The following is a 21531-nucleotide window of genomic DNA, read 5'->3' as shown; positions in this document are numbered from 1 at the left end:
TCTTGCAAAAACATCAATTTGTTCAAAGAACAAAAAATAACATTATTTTATTATTATTATTTTCGGCCTCCATAATGCCTAAAGGCATATGTGGTACATCCTATAGAACATGTGTGCGCTGTTCATTATGTAATGTGTACGTGCCATGTGTGTGCAAGCGTGCATGTGTAATCACGCCACGCAGAGGATGGGATTGCGTGGCAGCATCTGCCTGGGGCCTCATTTATGACTGCTGTGTAGAAAGGCTTCTAAATTGTTGCATATGAGTGGAAGTTTAGAATATATGTACACCATGAAGTAAAGAGTTTTCAGTCCTGCTGTCCTGCTTGCATAAACCCAAACTAATGAGTGTTGATAAACGATACGTCTTCTTTGTTGCTGTGGTAGAGCACTGCTCAGCAAATGATTTTGAATCTGAATTTGAAACTCATTCACTTTGGCTAGATTGTTTCTTTAAACATGCAAATTGGCAGTGATTCAGTTTATAATTTCTCTTTGGGCTGATCGATCATGCAATTTTACAGTATAAGGAATGTGAGGCAGGTAAGCGTTTTATTTGAATGCATCTGCTACACCTATTATGTAGTGGCTACTACACCTTTTCTAAGTATGTGCTGGTCCTCCTATTCGGTAGCCTTGAGGAAAATAATAGAGTTATTGTGGTTGTGCTATGCTGTTATCTTTAATTTGGCCACAAAAATGTAATTAATCTACAAACAAACAGTGAAATTGCCATGTCACACAAGCTTTACTGTCTGAGGCTGCTTAGCTCAGCCTGTTATCTTCTTCTCCGAAGCCATTTCTCCTGAGGCTGTTGTACATTACTGACAACAACATGTACTGATGTATAGATGGCTTTTTGTTCAGGTATTATACCTGCCAGCAGCACCGAGCACACTCAGCTAGTTCAGCTCAACAGCCACGATTACAGAACAGTCTCATCTATGCTAGGTACAGTTAGAGCTGGGCGATATGGCCAAAAATGTTATCACGATAAACAAAATTTGATATCGTTCGATATCGATACATACCGCGATAAATGTCAAATCATTATTTCTTTCAAGTTTGAAGGCTGATTTTTGCTCCTGAGCGGTTAACTGCTGTTTTAAACTATCCTTTATGGTCGGAACACAACAAACACTCAAACAGTGGAACATTTCACAGATCTGTCATGGGAGAGTGGGAGAAAGTGACTGGTGAGCTGTTTTTACCAGCTGGAAAAGCGTGGCTATTTTTGTAAGTCATAATTTAAGAAAGAAAACAGATTATTTTAGCTGGTGCCGAGCGCTCAGCTACCCCGCTACAAACGACATCACAGTATTCAGACACCAGAAGCGACGACTGGATATTCAGTTGTAGTAGTTTAAGTGGTGAACCGCAAAATATCAACACCAGACAAACGGAGTCCTCCTTTTAGGTACGTTTAAACTGAAAGAGGTGCTTTTGTGTCGTGTTTGATCTACAGTATCATCAGTTCTCCGTGTTTTTGTGTGACGGAGCGCTACTTCAAGTTAGCCAGCTGCTAAAAACAGCTAGCCTGGAAAGCTAGCGCTCTCCCGCTCTCCAATGCCTCACAGCGTCCTCAGTTTACTTTCGTTTAAATCAGGGCTGTAATTTACATGAACTCACTTCTTTCTTTCACTTTCGTTGCTTGGGAATGCACTAATACTTAAATATGACTGTCCGAGCGCTGTAACAGCGCTGTAGTTGTGAGGATTGTGATTGTGATTTAACGCTGCTAAAGTTGTTAGGATGTACAGAAAGAGGCGAGTTCACTGTAGGTCAGTATAGTTACTCCACTGACCTCGTCACTCACACTCGGTCACAGGAGAACAGATCGCCGGTCGCTCCGCTCAAACAGGGAATCTATAACTCCGCGTTTCAGCCGTTGCTAAAGACTCGTCTTACTCGTGGCCCCCTCCGTCTCTAATCATGTAGAAAAACTCGGAAGTGCGCCCTCTCCTGGCGACAGCAGAGTAGTGTCGCTTTCCTTGCAGTAGAAACGCCACCAAGGCTTTCGCTGAACGTGGAAGTGTGAGAGTGGTGTATTATATCGAACATTTATCGAACATGTCGTATCGCTCTATCGAGGAAAAGTTATATCGCGATGATTATCGTTATCGTTTTATCGCCCAGCCCTAGGTACAGTACGGTACAGGATGTTAATGAAGGATGTCGCATGACCCAACATGTTTAAAAATGAAGTTCTGTTCATGTGTGACAATACTAGTGTCTTCCTATGGTTTGCATTAAATAAATTAATAAATGAACGACAGCTTTTTAGACCACTGGTAAATGAGTTTTTACTCTTAGTTACTTAAGTTTTACTTTCAGTTTAACTGTGAAGAAATCAAAGTTCATGATATCTGCACTCCTGTTGGACATTGCCATAAAATAGTACTTTGAATTTTGCATTAAACTTTATCATCCCTATAAACCTGAGCAAACCTTTGGTTGATTTGCAGTCTGACGTAAAAGCTGAAATTGAAAGCCTAACTAATATTTTTGCCTTGAAATGATTGCATGCATGGTTTATGCTGATAAGTAGCATTGGTTAAAGCCCTAGGAGATAAGAGCTCTGGATATGTGTTGGTTGTATGGTTAGTGAGATAAAGTGAGTCTTCTGTGATTGGATCTCTGTTTTTGGCATACAGGCAAGTTGTATGGTGATCCAGTTGTACTTTATGAAGAAAGGTAGAATGACTTGGATAGAGCAGCTTAGTAGATTCACACTGATGTAGACAGGAGTGCTGTCATGTTACAGCCACTCCTTGGTTTTCAGAGTTGTGTTTAGGACACAGAGGGAGGATCTGGTGGAGAGCCTGAATAGTTTCCTTCTCCTTTATAATTGAGTGAGGGAGAGACTTACAGCTGATTTTCGAGTGAAACTTTTGTTTGGCCTCACTAATACTCCTACCCAAAATTCTCTGTGGTATGATGGCCGTGGATTACCGATGCAGGTATAACACCCTGTACACTTAAACTTACACACATGCTTCTCTTTCTCTGAATTAGCCAGAAAGAGAAGGTGAAGTTGTCCCTAGTTATGGAAGTTGCCTGAGAACTGGTTGTGTGCTGTCTCATTCGCTCTCCTCATGCACAAAGTTTATGTGTTTGTTTTCAAACATACCAGCACCATTCAGTCCCAGATTCTCAGTTCAGACTGCTCGGCCCGTTTGTGAGAATGGTTTTGAGGCGGTTTGAGGGAGGGACCGGATGAGCAGTCACATGCCCGGTGAGTCTCTGCCCAAATGTGTAAGACGGCTGTTGTGCCTCACAGCACTCTGTCTCACACGTGACTGAAAGAAATGATGTAAAAACAACACGATTATGCACGTGCCCATGTTAATAACGGCGATTTGGATTTCCAGCAAAGAGCAGAAGAAAATGCTGAAGGTGGAATAGCTGGTTAATCAGCCAGTCTAATCTCATTTTGCACTCTGATCCAGATTACATTTCGCACACAATCTGCAAATTAGATAAATTAACTGCGGTTACTGGAAGTCTTTCTTCCTTAGTTTTCTAATATGTGTTTCCCATGACCGAGGTTTTCTGTCTTTCATCCTTCTGGCTGTCTTGATGCCTCTGGACCGTAAGCACAACAGTTGTACATTCTAAAGGAGAGTTAAAATGGTTTTCTGGTCGTACTCTTTTACTCAGTATAAACTCAGTAGTGTTTATTCAGTTGTATGAAATTCCTTTCGATTATTACTGTTGTTCATTATCTATGTTATGTCTGATGTCTCATACTAAACTAGCAGAGACTGTAACAGTTCCCAGCCGTGTCATCATATTACAGTGAATGCTCTAGAGCAGATTAGAACGAGGGAGTTTAAATGCTCTGTGTAAGAATCCATTGTTGGATCAGAAATGAGTTTCCATTACTGTGTTTTTCTGTGGTTTACTTTGTTTGAATCTGAAATGACCAAGGAAGCCTGATTTCTGCTAAACCTGATTGGCATTGTTTGGTAAGGGCATGAAGCTGTATCACATGAAAATAAAAATATCTGTGGGATAAGCCGCAGGAATTGGCTTTTCCATTGCATTAGTTTTTTGTTGCACGTGAGTGGTAGGGTGTTTAGTGTTAGTCTTTGATCTGATTTCTGTGTTGTAGTTAGAGCTGTTACTTTGTATTAGTAAGTGAAAAATCTACTGATTATTTGGTGATAGATAAGTGCCCAGAGTTTTATATAAAAGCAAAACAATGAACCTGGAATTTGCAAAAACCTTTTGCAAAATTATGATGGACATGCCTCTCAGCCAATCACAAGTGTCTCTAAATGTTCCCTCTTCCAACAAGTGATAGGAAAAACTTCGACAGAACTTCTCAGAACAAACCTGCAGTGAGAACGGCGCTGGTAGTAAATTAGTAATGAATATTGGACTAGAAATTGTAGAGTGATGTTGCTAAGGAAAATATAACACACACAATATCTTAATCATCTGGAGGTTGGTGTTTTTTTCATTCCTGAGGCTGAAAAAGTTCTGAAATAAAAACCCTGTGAAATACCACACCCTTAAGCCCTATTTGGATGGGATTAGTTTTCCATGCGGAGGTGGGTAATGGCAGTTTAGGACTTCAGGACGCCTGTAATGTTTATGTCCGATTCACACATATAAGAAATCTTGGTATGAATAACAGATTGGAGTGACTGCTCGATTTACACGCAGAAAAAAAGTAGAAAACATGTTAAAATGCAGATATTTTGTTTACTGTAACCACTGACCTTGCTGTTTGAAGTCAAAGCAGTGTGTCATTAGCATTGCTATTAGCTGGTTAATAGCAGCAAACAGTCAACTTCCCCACATAAAATCAAACTGTTTTTTTACGTTTTCAGTTGTACACGTGAGATCGGACAGTAACGTTACATATTGGCTTGATTTTAGCCACATGCTTCTTTGAGTGCTTCTACACTTAAGGAAACTCTGTTTCCACAGGATCTGACAGCGTTTTCATGGTCATGTTGATTTGCACAGGATTAATATAACCCGAGGTTATTTTTGTGGCTTGTTTTAAAAAAGAAAAAGGACGCTGGAATCTTTACTGAAGTCGGAGCGCGTGCAGTCGGTAATAATGGCTGATATGGCACATTCGGACTTGATTAAAATCACTGAGAAACACAGGTAAAGGTTACATTATCCCACCTCCTCATGTAAAACTAAAGCTGTCCAAATAGTGTTTTAGTGGTGCTTAATGGTGAAACAGGCAGTCTTTTGCTGGCTCTAAGCTAAACTTCATTACTGTATTTGCTACGTTTTTATATGATGTCTAATAATAAATAAGCTTTGTAGAAAAATCTTGATCAGTCTGTTAACTAGTTAGCTTTTCTTAACTTGGCAGCTGACAGTTAGCTAAATAAATCAGCCAGATTAAACAGGACTAAACAGCGCCCACATTTGCGATTGGAACATTCTAAAGATAAATATTAGTGCACTCGTGCCGTTCTTTGTATTGTTTCAATAAAATTTACTGAAAGACCTTGTGTCCTCCTCATGTGATGTCACTCAGAGTAACTCCAGTGTTAGCTTACTGTTAGCTTATCTGAGAAGTAGCTTCCTTCTTGTTCGCTTTAAATTGGCCTACCTTTGTGTTTTGTCAGTTCTCAAACTTGTATGTCTGCAATAAACACCTTGTGAAGCCAAACTGAATGAAAACGTACTGTTTGAAATGTACTCGTCTGCTTCTAAATTTTCTTTTTTTCTACTGAAATTTTTAGTCGTTAGTACAGGTGTTATGGATGTTCTTAGATAGAGGACAACACAAAAAATGTGTGTAGAATATGGAAAAAAAAAATTGTAGATAACTCATTGGTCTGGTTGTAATATGTAAATTGTTAGCATTCGGAAGAGCGTTTGGTAACTCTAGTCTTAAAAACAGGCTGTGAAATTGGTACTGTGCTCTGTGAAGTGAGAGAGAGTGAGAGAAAGAGAGCGGTATTTTTGTCTGCTTCTCCTCTTATCAAGTGCAGGGCCCAAATTAACATTGACAGGTCAGGGGGTAAGAGATGTCCCACAGTGCTGAGCTCCAGTTCAGCTCCCAACTCACAAAATCCTGGGAACCCCTACTTAAAGGAAAACCTCATACAAACAACCCCAGCCTGTTCCTGCACACTCATGAGTCATCTGTTTTGCAGACAGCATTCTGTACTCAAAGTCCTTTTAGATAGTTCTGTTTTTTAAATAAAGTAAAATTAAAAACATTTGCAGCACACTAGCAAGGAGAGCCCAACAAAGCTTGATTTGTCATTCTTCACTTTGTATGAGAACAGGGGTGTGGAACTGAGGGCTTGAGTCCAGCACTGTTTGGTGATTTCTCTGCTCTAATACACCCCACCGAACCTGGTAATTAACTGTTGCATTTACTCAGCTGTGCTTAAGCAACAAAATCACCAAACTGTGCCCCACCCACACAGAGTTCCCCACCCCTGTATTTGAATATGAACAGGGTGTCAGTGATTGATTGTCTTCTGCTTTCTCTCTCCACAGGCTTGGTTTGGGGAGAAGTTTGAGTCTCCACTGCAAAGCCCCCGCAGCCCCCTGACCCCTCGGATTGGCCCTGGCCTAGCGGACGTCTTCCAGTATGACCAGTGGCTTGCTGTACGACATGAGGCTACACTTTTGCCCATGCAGGAGGACCTTGCCATCTGGCTCACTGGCATGCTTGGTAATGGGGTTGTAAATGTGTAAATTTGTGACATCACAACAAATAGTTTTGATTATGATTCTTTAGGAAATTACTGAGTGCATCATGAAGTCTCCAGTTTCACTTGGTTTAATTATTTTCCTGAATATTTTTAATACACAAAGTAGACAAATGTTACTGCAATATAGATAATAAAAATACATCTCTTTTTTTGGAGGGGGAGAGGATTTTTACTGTAGAAAGTTTGGCGGTAAGGGAACATGTACTTTATTGAGCACTTATTATATTTGATGCTTATTGATTCTAACCTTCCAAAATAAATCTCCAATTTTAGAACGATGCACTAAGATTGTTATCAAAAGTTACTGAAGTTTACTGGAACTGAAAGATGTAGTGGATAAGAAGTCATTTTAAGTCGTGATTGTAAGTAATGATTGTTGTGTTTATATAATCAACTATCATGTGTTATCCATTAAAAAGTCTCGTTGTTGCTCTAAATCATTGCTAATTGTGTCGTTAAAGTTTGGAAAGCAGAGAGACTTGTGTTGGGGTGGGAATATGGAGAGCTGGAGTTTGCCTACATGTACGTGTCTTTAGTATACTGTACAGTAGGGGTTGCATGACATTTTTTTTCACTGGTCGACTCGGAAATTACCTTATAAAAAAGTAAGAGTTCTGAAGAAGTGCACAAACTGTCTGATGGAAACTGAACAAAAATCACCACAGCTCGCAATTTCATCTTTCAGAGCATTAAAACTGGCACTTCCATGCCCTGGTTTTATCAGTCCGATGAGATACAAATGATTGTTTATCGGGATAAATGCTAGTAGCAAGCAGTTCAATAAACTTTTCAGAGCAAGATTATAGGCCTAGTTGCTGAACCAGAAAATATTTATTCTGTCCCTTTTCAAGAGGCTGTTCCTGAATTTTTCTAGAAACCACAGGTACACTCTTAAAACAGATGTGTGAAAAACAGCACATTCTGTCCTTAACCAGACATATTGAAGTGTTCAGTTATGGACAGTGTATTTTGTGTTGCTTTTAACAGAAAAAATTGTAAAAAAAAAAAAAAAATGTGTGTGTCCAGTTACGGAAACACGTTTTGTGTTACTTTTAACACATAATGTGATAAAAGTAAAATATGTAAAAAGTTGTAACATTGGTGTGTTATTTAACACGCCCTTTTTAGAGCGTAGCAAGTAAATGTGATCTTCATGCGTTTCTACACGTATATTTCTACATATCCTTAGACTATAGTGTGGGAAACTGCACATATCACGCTGAACAATAGGCAAGCTGATCTCCTACTGCTATAATGGGTAAGGTGAGAGAATTTGAAAATAATAGAGGGAGTTGCCATTCTAGATAATCTCCTTTGCCTCTGCCTGTCGGCTTATTGTCCATATTTTAGCGTGGATAAATAAAAGCTGTTGCAACTCAATCCCACTGTAGGTGAACTGACTCCTGATAGGAGAATGAGGCCAAGTCACATCCTACCCACGTATGTTCTGTAGCCTCTATAGAGAATGCTGGCACGTGAGGTTTGTTTTTCTGGCATTGCTTCTTGGTTGTATGGTCTATTTTAATGTTGATTTTGGCCAGTGCAACAGTTATCAGTTGATCAACTAATTGGTGAATAAATAGGTAATGAGCAGGACAGCTTCTAATATGTAATGACGAGTCAAAACCAACAATGTGTGTTGTTTTGTTTCAAGTCCAGCATGTTACACAAACAAAACAGCAGTGACTGTGAGGTTAAAGTGCTGACTATCCACTTTATTTTGGGAATGAGTATATTTATATCAGGTGAACAGTGTAGTAAAGTGTTCCTTTTTTTAGGCATGTACAGCGATGATGCATTTATTAAACTCCAGAAGAGCAGAATGTTTAGGTGATGCTGGGCTACTGTGCTAAAATATTTGCATTTATTTAGCTGCATCATTAACCCTCTGCAAATAAGTGTTACAATTCTCTGAAATGCTAGATTTGTAGTATGTCCATTTCAGAGGAACAAAAATAGTTTCTTGGCTGATTGTGTTGCTGCATTGTAAGTTTGTGTACAAAAGGGAAAAAAAAGGTTAGTGTTGATTTTATATGTGGCATTTACATCTATAGTCTGTTACTGTATTCTGTCATTGTAAGGACCAAAGACATGTCAATGTTAATGCCAAATCAGCAAAAGGCAAGCCGAAACATTACCGCAACATTAGAATCAACAGCAAGAATGCACTGATGAGCTTGGCAACAGCAAATGACCTGGTGGACCATCGAAGATCACAGTAGTGAATAACCAGTGAAGAGAAACTGCTCAACACATTGAGAACACATAGATTTGTTACACACCCCCATAAAGAAAAGAATAGCTTCATCAGAAACTCCATTCCTGAACCCTGTAGAAATGAAGATTAGCCTGCACTGTACCAGATTACATGCTCCCACCACCTAAATTCTCTTATTGTCAGAGTCTGAGAATCTTCTTCATAGTCTGATTTGTTTCTGTCTCACACACTACACATGCTCTTTACCTCTCACCGCATGGCTTTCTCACTGTCTCTCCTTCTTTTTCTTCGTAGGAGACGAGGTAAGAGCTGAGCACTTCATGGAGGAACTGAACAATGGGGTGAAGCTGTGCCGACTTGCTGGAATTCTTCAAAGCAAATTTCCCCAGGACTGTCTTTCTGACAAGAAGCAGGTCAGTCAAAGGTAGAATGATGCGGTGTGGATGTGAAGGGGAAACGTTATCATTTCTCCTGGTTTTTAATATATTTTTCTTTTTGTGTTTATTTTTGACAGCAACGACTTATAAAGAGAGTGGCATTTAAGAAAGATGCTTCTCCAGGGTCGTTTTTCGCACGGGACAACACGGCCAACTTCCTGTCTTGGTGCCGTCAAATCGGAGTAGATGAGACGTATCTGTTTGAGTCAGAGGGATTGGGTAAGTGAGTCGCTAATGATTTAAAATGGGGGGAAAAAAAAAGAATGTCCACAATAACGAATCACCTCATTTTATTTGACTATGTATAGATGAATGCATAAGGCCTCATGTTAGAGGGCAAATGTGTGTGCACTGTTTTGGATTTTTGCCCAGTTATCTTCCCAATTTTTTCTTGCTCATCCTCAAACGTCTTTTATAACTACTGCTCACAAAAGGACAGTTGAGTTGATGCTTGAAAGAGGGTACTGGCTGCTCAATTCTATTGTTGCTACAGAGCAAAGTTGTCAAACTAGATTCTTTCTGGGCCACAGCTCTGCAGAGGCTAGTGTTTTCTCTCTTCTAACACTCTGAATTCAACTCATGAAGGCAATTAGCCTAACCTCTGCAGTGCTGACGTCCCTGTTGTAGGTGGGTATGAGTTTCTTACATTTCAAAAGCTTGTGCTCTCTTGAAATGTAAATGTCGCTGTGCCATTGTCTATGGCAACAAACAATAAGCTTTGCTTTATTTGACAGCGTACTTGGGTCATTTGCATATTTTAGGCTACTCAGTCTATTTATTGACACTATTTTTGTAAGAGCCCTCAAGATCACCCTAGTAAATAAAGACTTTAATGAATGTTGCAGTCAAATCTGACGGTATAAGTGGTTGATAAATTAAGTACTCTTAGCATTTATCTGCTGCAAAGGGAATCACCAACATAAGGAGACTTGCTGTCTGTACCCTGGATTCCCCTTCTGAGTCCAATCTGCTGCTGTTTGTGACCCTGTAAGCTGGGGTTGTGAAGCAATCTCTGCTTTGAAACTAATTCCATTACTGGCTTTTTGCAAATAATTCTTCAACACTTCACATCTTCCCTGTGCACAGTGTCCAAGTACGGATCCTTTAGTCACAATTTCCAGGTGAATATCTTTACACCACCAAACTGGCTCTGGAAAAGGACTCTAATCTGGAATGTTCATCATGTCAGAATAAATTGCATAACTATGCAGGTATAATCCAAAACCAACAGATGAAAGCTTTTTCTGTGAAGTTCCCCTGATCCAGTCAGGGTTCACTCCAGTTGATTCAGGTTTCACTCTGGGATTGTTTTTCTGGCATCTGTGTAAAATGACAATTACCATTGAGTAACTATGCACAGATCTGACACACATTCCCAGTACCGCCACCAATGCTGACTTTATTAAATGGATCGAGTATCAGTAATACGTGACAGATCCACTGTTGATGGTGGACACAGTCACTATAAAATGGAAGAATGGAATTTCAAATCATGAAAATCAAATCAAAATCAAATCAAAGTGTTTTTATTAATGAAAGTAAGTGCATGTTGCAGGCAAACATGTTTGTTTAAGGAGGTGAAACTAGTGTTTCTTTGCAAAATGCTCTTGTGAGTCAAAATAAAGCCCCTCTTAATAAAGCATGTCAGAATAAAATCCCTGTGCAGGAGAGCGCTTTTAAAACCGTCACACCTGCTTTGTCAACAAATTATTATTATTATTATTATTATTATTATTATATACAGTTAAGGTTTTTGGGAGATTTTTGAGTGATTTTAAGATAATAAGATTGTAGTTAAGATGTCTGCAGTGATCAGTTAAAATCAGTAGCCCTAAAATAAATTAGAAGAATGTGAATTAGAAGAACATTAAATGTATGTCCAGTTTCCCTCTTTTTAGAAAGCCTAGATAGCAAAATCTTATAGTCTTATAGTAGATGCATGATGTTTTGGAGTTTCTTCAGTTGTAACAGCACATTATAAGATATATAAGGATTTTAAACTGAAGAAGAAAACATATCGGAACAGTGCTTTGTATCAGCCAATACCCTGAGTTCAAATATTAAAAAACAGTATCAGTATATACACTTGTACTGCTATTGAATGGTTTCGTGATATTTTGCATTCTCTTCTTAGAAAACATTATAAGAAGGAAGTATTTTAAACATGTGCCTTTGTCACTGAAGTCTTCAAAGGAAGTTTCGTGTCCTCCTTACGTCTTTTACCTGATCTGACATAACCTCATTTAATGTAGTCCTAGTTCAGTGTTTATTCAGTTCTGGTCCTGGAGGACCAGTGTCCAGCACAGTCAGACACACTTGTTTCAACTCCTCTGATATTTGCCACTGTGCTGGACACACAGGCCTTTCAGGATGGTGTTGAATACCCCTGTATAAGTTGAATCTAAAGCCCCCTACCCACAATAATACAGATTACTGAGGTAATATCTCAAGGTTGTTCTGAAGTATAAGAATACCACTCAGCTCTGATTGTTAGGGAGAGCTATAATGATTAAATTAGTGTGACAGCTAGACACTGACGGCTAGTGACAAATGAAAATGTTTTGCTTAGATTTGTTTACAATTATTGTTCGTGTCATATGCGAAAATAAATAAATAAATAAACACCCCTGGTCACATGACGTTTTGTAGATTTTCTAAGTGAAAGTAATACAAATTTAACTACTTTAATTAAAATGTGCTGAAGTGTGTGCTCTGTAGAGTTTGTGTTACTTATTTTCACTTTGGAAAATTAGCAAAACGTCTTTTAGCCAGGGTGTTGTCACTAATGGGTCATAGTTAACACATTTTAACACATTTTGCCATCAGATACTTCACATCATGTGGCTTTGCATGAAACTGTAACTTTCCATATACTATACTGTTATGGATAGTATTGATATCAAAGAAGCTAGATTTGTGTATATGTAGAAGCCTGCAGTTCACTTTATTCAGAATGTCTGATGCTCATTTCATCATTATAAAATGTCTATTATAATAATAAAAGCCTAAAATAGCAGTTCTCTGGCTTGAAGTTAGATTTGTATGTGTTATTCTAATGATTTAAATCTGGTCGTTCACCTGAAACTTACTACGAATAAAGCCTAATTGACCTGCTTGTTCTTGCCAGCGTATCAGAGCCCATGTCTAGTTAACCACAAACCTGTATCTCACTGTTTTGCTTGTCCTAGTAGTTCTGCTGTAGTCGCGTCATCCTCTGATCTTATTATGTTGTTCTAATGGAGGATGTAATCGGTTCAAACGGTCATGGTGCTGTTGAGGCTAAGTGCTTACTCTTTTCTGTAAGAGACGGTCGCCGACTAAGCCCCCATGTCCCGAGCTACAGTTAAAACCCGACTCTTAATGACCTTGTGGGATAGAGTCTTCAACCAATTAACCTGAGTGCTCCATGTGCTCCCAAACCGCATGGAGCTACATGTTAAACACGCTTCACTTCTCGCCAGACTTTGTGTAATTAGAGATTATGGACTGTAGATGTCCTGGCCCAGATAGGACTTGATCAAACAGTCATTATGCTGATCAGCTAAGGATGAAATCCACTTCAGAAGTCGGAGGATAATGAAGTGTCTGACTCCAGAATCTGTTCTGATCTAAATGGGAATGTAAATTGGGTAATGTACTGTGTAATATAGTAATAGAGTAATAAAAGGTTACCATAAGTAGCCTGTCAGGTAACTGTTTGCTTAATTTGCTTTGTTTGTAAATACAGTGTGCCATAGCTGATAAGACCATATAAAATGAAAATAAATGTGTGTGTGTGTGTGTGTGTGTGTGTGTGTGTGTGTGTGTGTGTGTGTGTGTGTGTGGGTGTTTGTTTTTCTCATTCCAGTTCTACACAAGGACCCTCGCCAGGTATGTCTGTGTTTGCTGGAGCTTGGGCGCATCGTCTCAAAGTAAGTGAGCCATTGCTTTAAATAGATCTTCGTTTAGTTTCAGAGTTATGGCACGTCAGCTATTCTGTCTTTATTTAATACTTCTGGGGCCTCATTAATCGAAATTTGTACACTTGTGTTCTTAAAATTCACGTTTAAGTAAGGATTCATAAAATGGGATTTTGATGTGAGAAAGGGCTTAGACCATGCATCTTTCCAACTGACATAGCAAGTTTTGGCAGTCAGTCTCTGTGACGTGATCAGTTAGACAAGGGGGCAGAATAAATTACTGGGGGGGGAGGGCTGCCTTCCCTTTTGCACTACATCTACCCCATAACAAATCTAGCCTACATTATTAAAACCACACGTATTAAATTGAAAAATGAATTTGAGTTCATGATAATGATTGTCACTAATAGTTGATAGTTAACACATTAAAACTCAGTTTACACTGTGTTGTCTTGGTTGCCTTCCAAACATTATACCAATATGATTGAGGACCTGACAAGCCCAGCACTGTGGAGAATTACCTTTCAAGACCTTAATACATGATGAAGAGTGGTTCATGAGGCTATATCCTCTTTCCAGACTAGACCTATGCCTGTGTACACTTACATTTTTGTGTTCATGTTCTGTTTCTTTAACAAATAAACCATTTTAGTTAGTTGAGCTTGAGGTGTGTAGAAGATAACATGCTGTGCTATACTATTTTTTTTTTTCCCCTTTTGAGCATTTATTGCTGGAAATATTCGTATGCAAATCAGTTAAAAGATGGACAGAGTTGGAAAGCTTGTTCACATGCCATCATACAACTTTTTGCACTTTGTGTGTATAAATCATTTGCACACGAATGCTGAGAACTTTTCTTATGGCTGAATGTAGTATGAAATTCAAGTACGTTTTATAAATTAAGCTCCTGGTCTGAACTCAATTTTCTAACATTTAACAAGACTTAACTTTGACTATATTGAGTATATAAGATTAGTTAGATGGTCCTGTTCCGATATTCTGCTTATATTGGAGCAAGAGGCTGAGTGAGTGTCTGGAAGCAGCCTGCAAAGTATAGCTTGTCCTTGAATCAAAGTTTGGCCCTGGTGTTATGAAAGGTGTCTTGTGTGTCCCTTCAATGGATCAGTTATTGTCAGCTGTGAAGTAGAATTTTGTGAATGTTAATAAGTTAATAAGAGGTTCTAATTACAAATCTTTTGTTTGTTCTTATTATATTCTGTGGTGCTGTGATCTTAGATATGGCATTGAGCCCCCTGTACTCGTGAAACTGGAGAAAGAGATTGAACTGGAGGAATCTCTGCTAATGACCAGGGACCCTGCCCCTCCGGTCAAAACTTTCACCGTGTGCTGTCATCATGGGGGACTCTACCATGCAGTGAGTACTGCTGTCACCATGGAGAAGGAGCAAGCATTTTAAACCCACACTATACAGCAAGACTGAAGAATGACTCAGCTCTGTTATCTCCTCTTCATGTGCAATTTGAAGTTACTTTTTAGACGACAAATAGGTTTTTCAGAATATATATTCATTTATTTTTCATTTTGAAGCACAATTATAAAACATCTAATTCATCATGTGTCACCTTAAAATCTATGTATTTGTCTGTGTAAGCATAGGCATTTTGAGCTCATCACCTTTGTCCTGACAGTAATCTCTCCCAAAATTCACCATCTGTGCAGCATTAGAGTTGACCCAGTTATTGCATAGCTAATTTAATTCGGTTTGTTTTCATTTGTTGTATAAACAGTCCCCCTTGTTTAGAGTAAAACCCCATGTGATGAAATGTGGTCTTGTGACTGAGTGATACAGTTTGAGTGTTCACTGCTAACACTTTACCACACACTCATATTGCTCAAATACATAATCACATCACTGGTTTCCCACAGTCCTCTCAGGTCCAAATAACTGACCTACTCAAAGACTTGGAAGCAGCTGAACCTGTTCATCTACATTCTTCACTGTACATACACATACTGAAACTCCCTTCATACTGTTTTTCTTGAGTCCTCACTTTAGTTAATGTATGGTGGAGCCCAAAGTCAAATTATGACCAAATTCAAGGACAAACAGTGGCAGCTCTGTCCTCCAGGTTTCTTTTTTTCCAATGTAGGCCCTTAAGTGAAGAGAGAGCAAAATTCTAGGCCTATGCATCTTACTAACAGAACTGCAGTAGCTTGAATTGAGTTTATACTTCATGTTGTCCAGTTTGCTGGCTGAGACATTTATATGTGATACATTTAAACCATGGGTTAAAAGTTATATTAGGCAAGCTTTTTATATTGTATATTGTTGCTGATGGAACAAAACCTTGTGGTTGGTTTGTTTTTTTTTGTTTTGTTTTTTTTTAGTTTTTTTTTTGGTCTTTTTTTTATATACAAATAATTTGAAAACGCCGCTTGCCCTTTAAACCTTGAACAGACCAACAAAAATAGTTCAAAAAAACTTTAAATAAACCTTATTAGATCAACTTACATTGAAAGTTGTGTTTTTTCTCTTTTTCTGTAAAGTTAAGTTTTTGGAGATATGAGGTCTTCATTTGACAGCCATGATACGTTGACAGAAATGCACAAACGAAATATTCACCTTCTTCATGCTTTGTCTTTGCACTCTTTAAACAGGACCAGACTGACTCAGATGACCCTCCCTGTAACTGCTCTCAGAAGTTTTCCATCGAGTATCTGGCAGAGGGGCGGTACAGGCTGGGGGATAAGATCCTCTTCATTAGGGTGAGACTTGCTGAGTGCTTTGAAATTTTTGTGAAAGTTTTGAGAGCTGCACAAGGATGAAATTCTGTCCACATTCCTGCCCTTCCACGACATTTCTAACACCATCCCCTCCCCATCTTGATGTGCTTTAACACCGCCCCCTCCCCATTCCTATATTGCCATCACCATACCCACCCCATACCCACATGCCCCAAATGCCATTAAACCCTTCATCCACACAACCAAACTGCTTCAAACACATGAAAAGCTGTTGTTAAAAAATTAAATCAAAGTGGTCCTTTCACTACCGCTACCATGGTTTATAGACATATTATTACTGTTCCCATGGGAATCCCGTTAAGCTTATTATCATTCCCATTGTCACTGCAGTAGGCTGTTGGTGTAAGAAATAGCCTGCAGTCCGTGTTCATGGTTATTTTTTCTGTGCGCTCTGAAGACATGCTCAGACTTTGTACTGTTGGCATGGGGCCTACCCCTTTCCCTCACACCCCATGATAGCGTTGTCACTTACCGATGGCTGGGGGCGAGACTCAGTGGCGGTGTATTGCACATGACCTCACATACCTGCGCTGTGGTAATATTTTTAATTTGTCCTCATGGATTACCATGAACCTTTGTTGCCAGTTTTCTCCATTTCTGTGCAGCTTTCAAGTTTAGTTAGGTCAGACTTTTCTACAAAGGCCTTAAGTCCTGCGTTTACATGCAATGTGTACATGCCACGAAGCCGAGTGCTGTGTTTATGTGGTTATGTTTAGAACTTAACAGTATTAAGCTCTAAGAAGGGGTGTAGGAACCTCTTTTAGCATAAGTATGAATGTGTCCTTGTTTGGCACGCTGCCTTGGAGATCCCATTCACAACCATTATACTAATCCGGCAAAGCCAGTCTAGTCTGTTAAAGTGCATGTGCTCAACAGTCTTAAGGTCTGTAAATGCTTACATACACGGTTAACTAACACGTGTTTTTAGCGTGCTTGGTAAAGTAAGAGCTAAACAAGCTTCTTTCTTCAGAGGGCTGTTTCTTGGTTTATGGTTAGCAAGAAAGACATGGGTTCAGCACTGAGTAAACATGTTGCTGTAACTTAGTGTCAGCTTTAGTGCCAAGTTGGGACCCATCTAATAATGCTACAGCCATCCATGGCCAGGACTCCATGAGAGTACAGTTGGTCAGTTTTTCATTGAATGGAAAAGAGCACTTAACCCCTGTTTTTCCCGTCAACACAGAGAGATATTAATCAGTTGAGAGTAACAGGGTGATATACAGATACAAACAGGAGCAAAAGCAGACGACATTTATACATACCAAATAGGAAGTATGCCATGGGAGTGTCTGGTGTGCTGCAAAATTCAAAACATGCCTGTGGGATTCACCAGCTTTTTACAGTGTCTTAATGTCTTGCATATGACTTGCATTGTAAAGTCTGTTATTCAAAGGGTGCAACTGAATAGACGCTTTAGGTAAAGGCCTGTAGGAAACTTTCCATAGCTCGTAGCCTACTGTGGTCTATGTACATGCACACACAGTCTCTTTAAAGCTGTTAAAAATGATGCAGATTAGTCCAGGGCCCATGTTGTACGTTGGTCTTTTTATTTTTCATTTTATTTTGAATGGGCAGAGCTAAACTGCTTTAGGCTGAATAGCTGGATATATGTGAATGTGTTGGGTTTTTGTGGCATCACAGCTCAATTAATTAAAAAAAGGACTGGGGAGTGAGTGGCATGTTTTGAAATTTTAGCATTGTTTGTATATTACATCAGTCTCTTCAAAATGGTGAGGAAAAATCAGTTTTGCACAATTTGGGCCCTTTAATGCAGGGTAGTAAATTCAGTTTCAAACTGACTGCTAGGGTTAGTTAATCTTTTTCTTGCCTCAGGTTGGTCATTGACTAAGATGTGCTACTATCAGCACCTTTGTAACTCAAGTGAAATACTTAGGAAGTCTGCTCGGTCCTAAGCAATACACTGTACATCCAAAAGTCTGCTCATCCAGGGTGTCTTCTGAAATCAAAGGTGTTAATAGGGAGTTTGTCCCTGGTTTGCAGCAGTAACAGCCTCTAATCTTCTAGGAAAGCCCACTAGATGTTGGAACATTGCTGTGAGGATATGATTGCATTCAGCCACAAGAGCAGTAGTGAGGTCAGGTACTGATGTTGGGTGATTGGCTATGTTTCACAAACACCACTCCAACTCATACCAGAGGTATTGGACAGAGCTCCATCTCTCCAGTAAACATAGTCCCACTGCTCAACAGCTCAATGCGGGGCGGGGGCTTTATACCCCTCTAGCTGATGCTTGGTATTGAGTATGGTGACATTAGGTTTATGTGCAGCTGCTCCAGAGCGTCTCATTCTATTAGCAAAGCTTTTCTATGGAGATTATACAAGCAGTGTTTGCACAATTGAACACCTGTCTCAGCACTGCAAATTAAAGTAGCTAAATTCACTGATTAGAAGAGATGTCTGGATATTTTTGGATACATAGTGTATTTGAATACTGAAAAGATACTGAATCTCACAACTTATCAGTAACATCTTAATTAACCTAGTTATTTTCAAGAAATTATGCCGAAAGGTTTTGAAAATGTGGCTGACTTAGTTGTAATCATGTGTTTGCTAGTATCAGCTTCCAGGTTTGAGACCACCATTTATCCTCTTGTCATTATTTGTGTAAAGATTTATGTACTAGCACAGTTTATCCTTTCTTCTCTCTCTTACACAGATGCTGCATGGAAAGCATGTGATGGTGCGTGTGGGAGGGGGCTGGGACACTCTGAAGGGTTTCTTGCTGAAGTATGACCCTGGTCGTGTGCTGCAGTTCACCACTCTGGAGCAGAAGATTCTGGCTTATCAGAAAGGCACGTCCGTCCCAAGCTCTGCCCTCAGCACTCAGGCCACCCAGCCGCCAGCCATGGACCCTCTTGCTGCTGTTAATCTTCTCCCCTTATCCTCTTCTGCAGCTTCTTCTTCTTCTTCTACTTCTTCCTCTTCCTCATCCTCCTCTGGCAGTACCTCCAAACCTGGTATGCCTGCCTCTGGCTCAGCCACACCACGAGGCTGTGCACAGTCCCCGGTCTCCACCCCTTCCCTGCCAAGGAAAGCAGCAGCAGCTCTTAAAAAGACTCTTCAGATGCCCACCGCCTCTCCCAAGATCACCCCACTCTCCTCTCCCACTCCAAAGAGAAGCCCTTTGCCCCAGTCTTCAACACCAGTCTCTGGTGGAATGTCCCAGAGAGCTCCTCCTGCCTCCTCCAGACCGAAGTTGCGTCCACGTGGAAATCCCACTCAGCCTCGCAGTCCCGTTTGCCCAGAGCCCACCTGCAAACAGCCCAAATCCTCCGTTACACCATGCCCCGCTGTCCCTCAGAAACCTCCTCTACGGGATGGGCGGCCACCTTACGCCCCTCTCCGCTCACGGGTCGCTCAGAGACGCCCCCCATCTCCTGCTGAACGGCACCAGGCAGACAGCAGAAAGGCACGACCTGTCTCCCCTCGACCAGCAGGCCTGGCAAAAACTCCCAGAGAGACTAAACAGTCACCAGCACCAGTCAACACTAAAGCACCGATCATTTCTAAAGCACAGGTCAACTCTAAAATACAAAGCTCCGCCCCCTCTTCCCGAGCCCCCACACCCACTTCCAGAGCCCCTCAGATCTCTAGAACCAAAGCCTCAGCAGGGCAGGCTAGAGTGGGGACAGGAGCTCCACGCGCCGCAACGTCTGCACAGACCCCCAGCACAAAATCTGCTCAGTCCACACATACCACGGACAGGAAACCTCAAACCAGCAGTAACGTCCCACTCAAAATGAACTCTGCCCAGAGCAAAGCAGCAAAACCAAGCCCCAGAACTGCCTGCCAGAAACAAGCGCCCAGGACTGCAGCTCCCAAAACCACAGAGGAGCCCTACTTTGAGATGAACAGTAAGAAGAAGAAACTGAAGAGCTAAGTGTGCCGAGAGCGGGCTGCTTCTTTGTTCAGTGGGTTTCTTTTCTGATTCTGCAGTTTTGGGTTCTGAGGGGGCTTTCCTTGGTGTAGCACTTTGCTGTGAGATACAGGCCCAGGGCTTCAGCCTCACACTACAAACGCAGTACGGTTTTAAAATGTCCCTTCTGTTCCCAAATGTCTGTTTACGTTGTACATGTTTTATAATTTATTTGGTATGTTTTTTATTTGTGCCATATGAAAAGGGTCAGGAGGTGATGTCTCTGTGTTTTATTTTAGGAGTAAACATTAAACATCCTTTCCCCCCCACTGTCCTTTAATGAGCGGCAGAGAGGGCCTATATCTTGTTACTTGGCTGTTTTTTGTTGTAATTCAGCAAGCTTGCATTCAGTAGGGGTGGTAGTAATTCAAGTGAAGCTGAATAACTGAAACAGTGGATTTTGATTCAAGCAGTGATTCTGCATCATATTACTCACATCTTTGACTGCTTCACGATGACACTCAGTAATCAGTGTATTTTTGCCTAATTTAAGAAAATGCAAGAACAGAAATGAATAACAGTCGTCTTGTGCAGATTTCTTTAGTCTGTTATTACACAATGAGCGCATATGGAACATGGTTACTTTTGAGCACATAAAGGCTGATTAACTGATTAACTTCTATATAAACATTCTGATTGTTACTAGGTGGCAAACTCCTTTAATGTAAAGTGGGGCTTATCTTTGTCTTCCTCATTTGCTGCTGTGGTAACCAAAGGCAAGTTTGCCTGGCTGAAAAGGCAAGGAGCATCATAGAGCAAGAAACATGCATGCATGCATATTTTTGGGGAGGGGTGGGGTGGTATTTCAGAACTGGGTTTAGTGATCAAATTTAGTATAATTAGCGTTCCTGTGCCTTAACTGTATGGGTTATGAGTGTTCTGTTTTTATTTTATTTTTTTTAAGTAGTAATCCCATGTTTTTGTTAACTGACAGTTTAGATGTGATCTAATACAGTTGAGTTTATGCAGGTATCTTGGTTAGCCAGCTAGCTATCCAGCCATGAAGATAGGAACTACCTCTAGACATGCACACAAATCACATGTACTACTGATAGAGTGAAGCCCATATTTATATTCATTTTTATCAGCTAAAATGAATGTTTTGAGCAATATTAATATCACAATCACTTTTTTTATGATGATTTATTTGCAGCTTATGCCAAACTTGATTTTTTTTTTGCCTCTTTGAAAACTGGCCCTTACTTTATATGTTGTGGTGTGTTTTTAAATATCAAGGTATGAGTAGTAGTTTGATTTAACAGCACTTTACAAGATTTGGTTTGAATGTAGTCTCTCTGTGTATGTTTATGTGTAAACTGCTCTCTTTATGTTGTCAAATAAAACTATCTGTTCTTTGGATAAGATGTTCAAGCTCATTTGTTAACTTCATTCCTTTTGGCTCATGAGATACAGTCTTATATAGATTCTTGTTTTAAGGTGAGGTTTCAACATTGATTATACTGAGCACATCAATTCTCATATGTTTAATGAAGGTAAATCATTTTATTTCAAAAGAAAAGCGAAGTTATTGCTTCAATTTGGGAAATTCAGCAAAAAATCAGCAAGATCC

General features: G+C 40.0%; 1 protein-coding gene across 2 annotated transcripts in view; it reads left to right on the top strand.

Moving 5' to 3' along the window:
* gas2l3 (growth arrest-specific 2 like 3) overlaps positions 1-21325 on the top strand; it is a 30878-nt gene extending 9553 nt beyond the window's left edge. For both annotated transcript variants that reach the window (XM_036576651.1, XM_036576652.1), the window contains exons 3-9: positions 6487-6664; positions 9217-9335; positions 9437-9578; positions 13207-13270; positions 14495-14633; positions 15878-15985; positions 18702-21325. In XM_036576651.1, the coding sequence (XP_036432544.1) occupies positions 6487-6664; positions 9217-9335; positions 9437-9578; positions 13207-13270; positions 14495-14633; positions 15878-15985; positions 18702-19925 (1974 nt within the window). In that variant the 3' untranslated portion in view covers positions 19926-21325. The remainder of the gene's footprint in view (positions 1-6486; positions 6665-9216; positions 9336-9436; positions 9579-13206; positions 13271-14494; positions 14634-15877; positions 15986-18701) is intronic.
* The last annotated feature ends 206 nt before the right edge of the window (positions 21326-21531 follow it).

This window comes from Colossoma macropomum, unplaced genomic scaffold (genome assembly GCF_904425465.1).
Source record: "Colossoma macropomum unplaced genomic scaffold, Colossoma_macropomum, whole genome shotgun sequence".
Lineage (NCBI taxonomy): Eukaryota > Metazoa > Chordata > Actinopteri > Characiformes > Serrasalmidae > Colossoma > Colossoma macropomum.
This window is presented reverse-complemented; position numbering and strand designations above follow the sequence as displayed.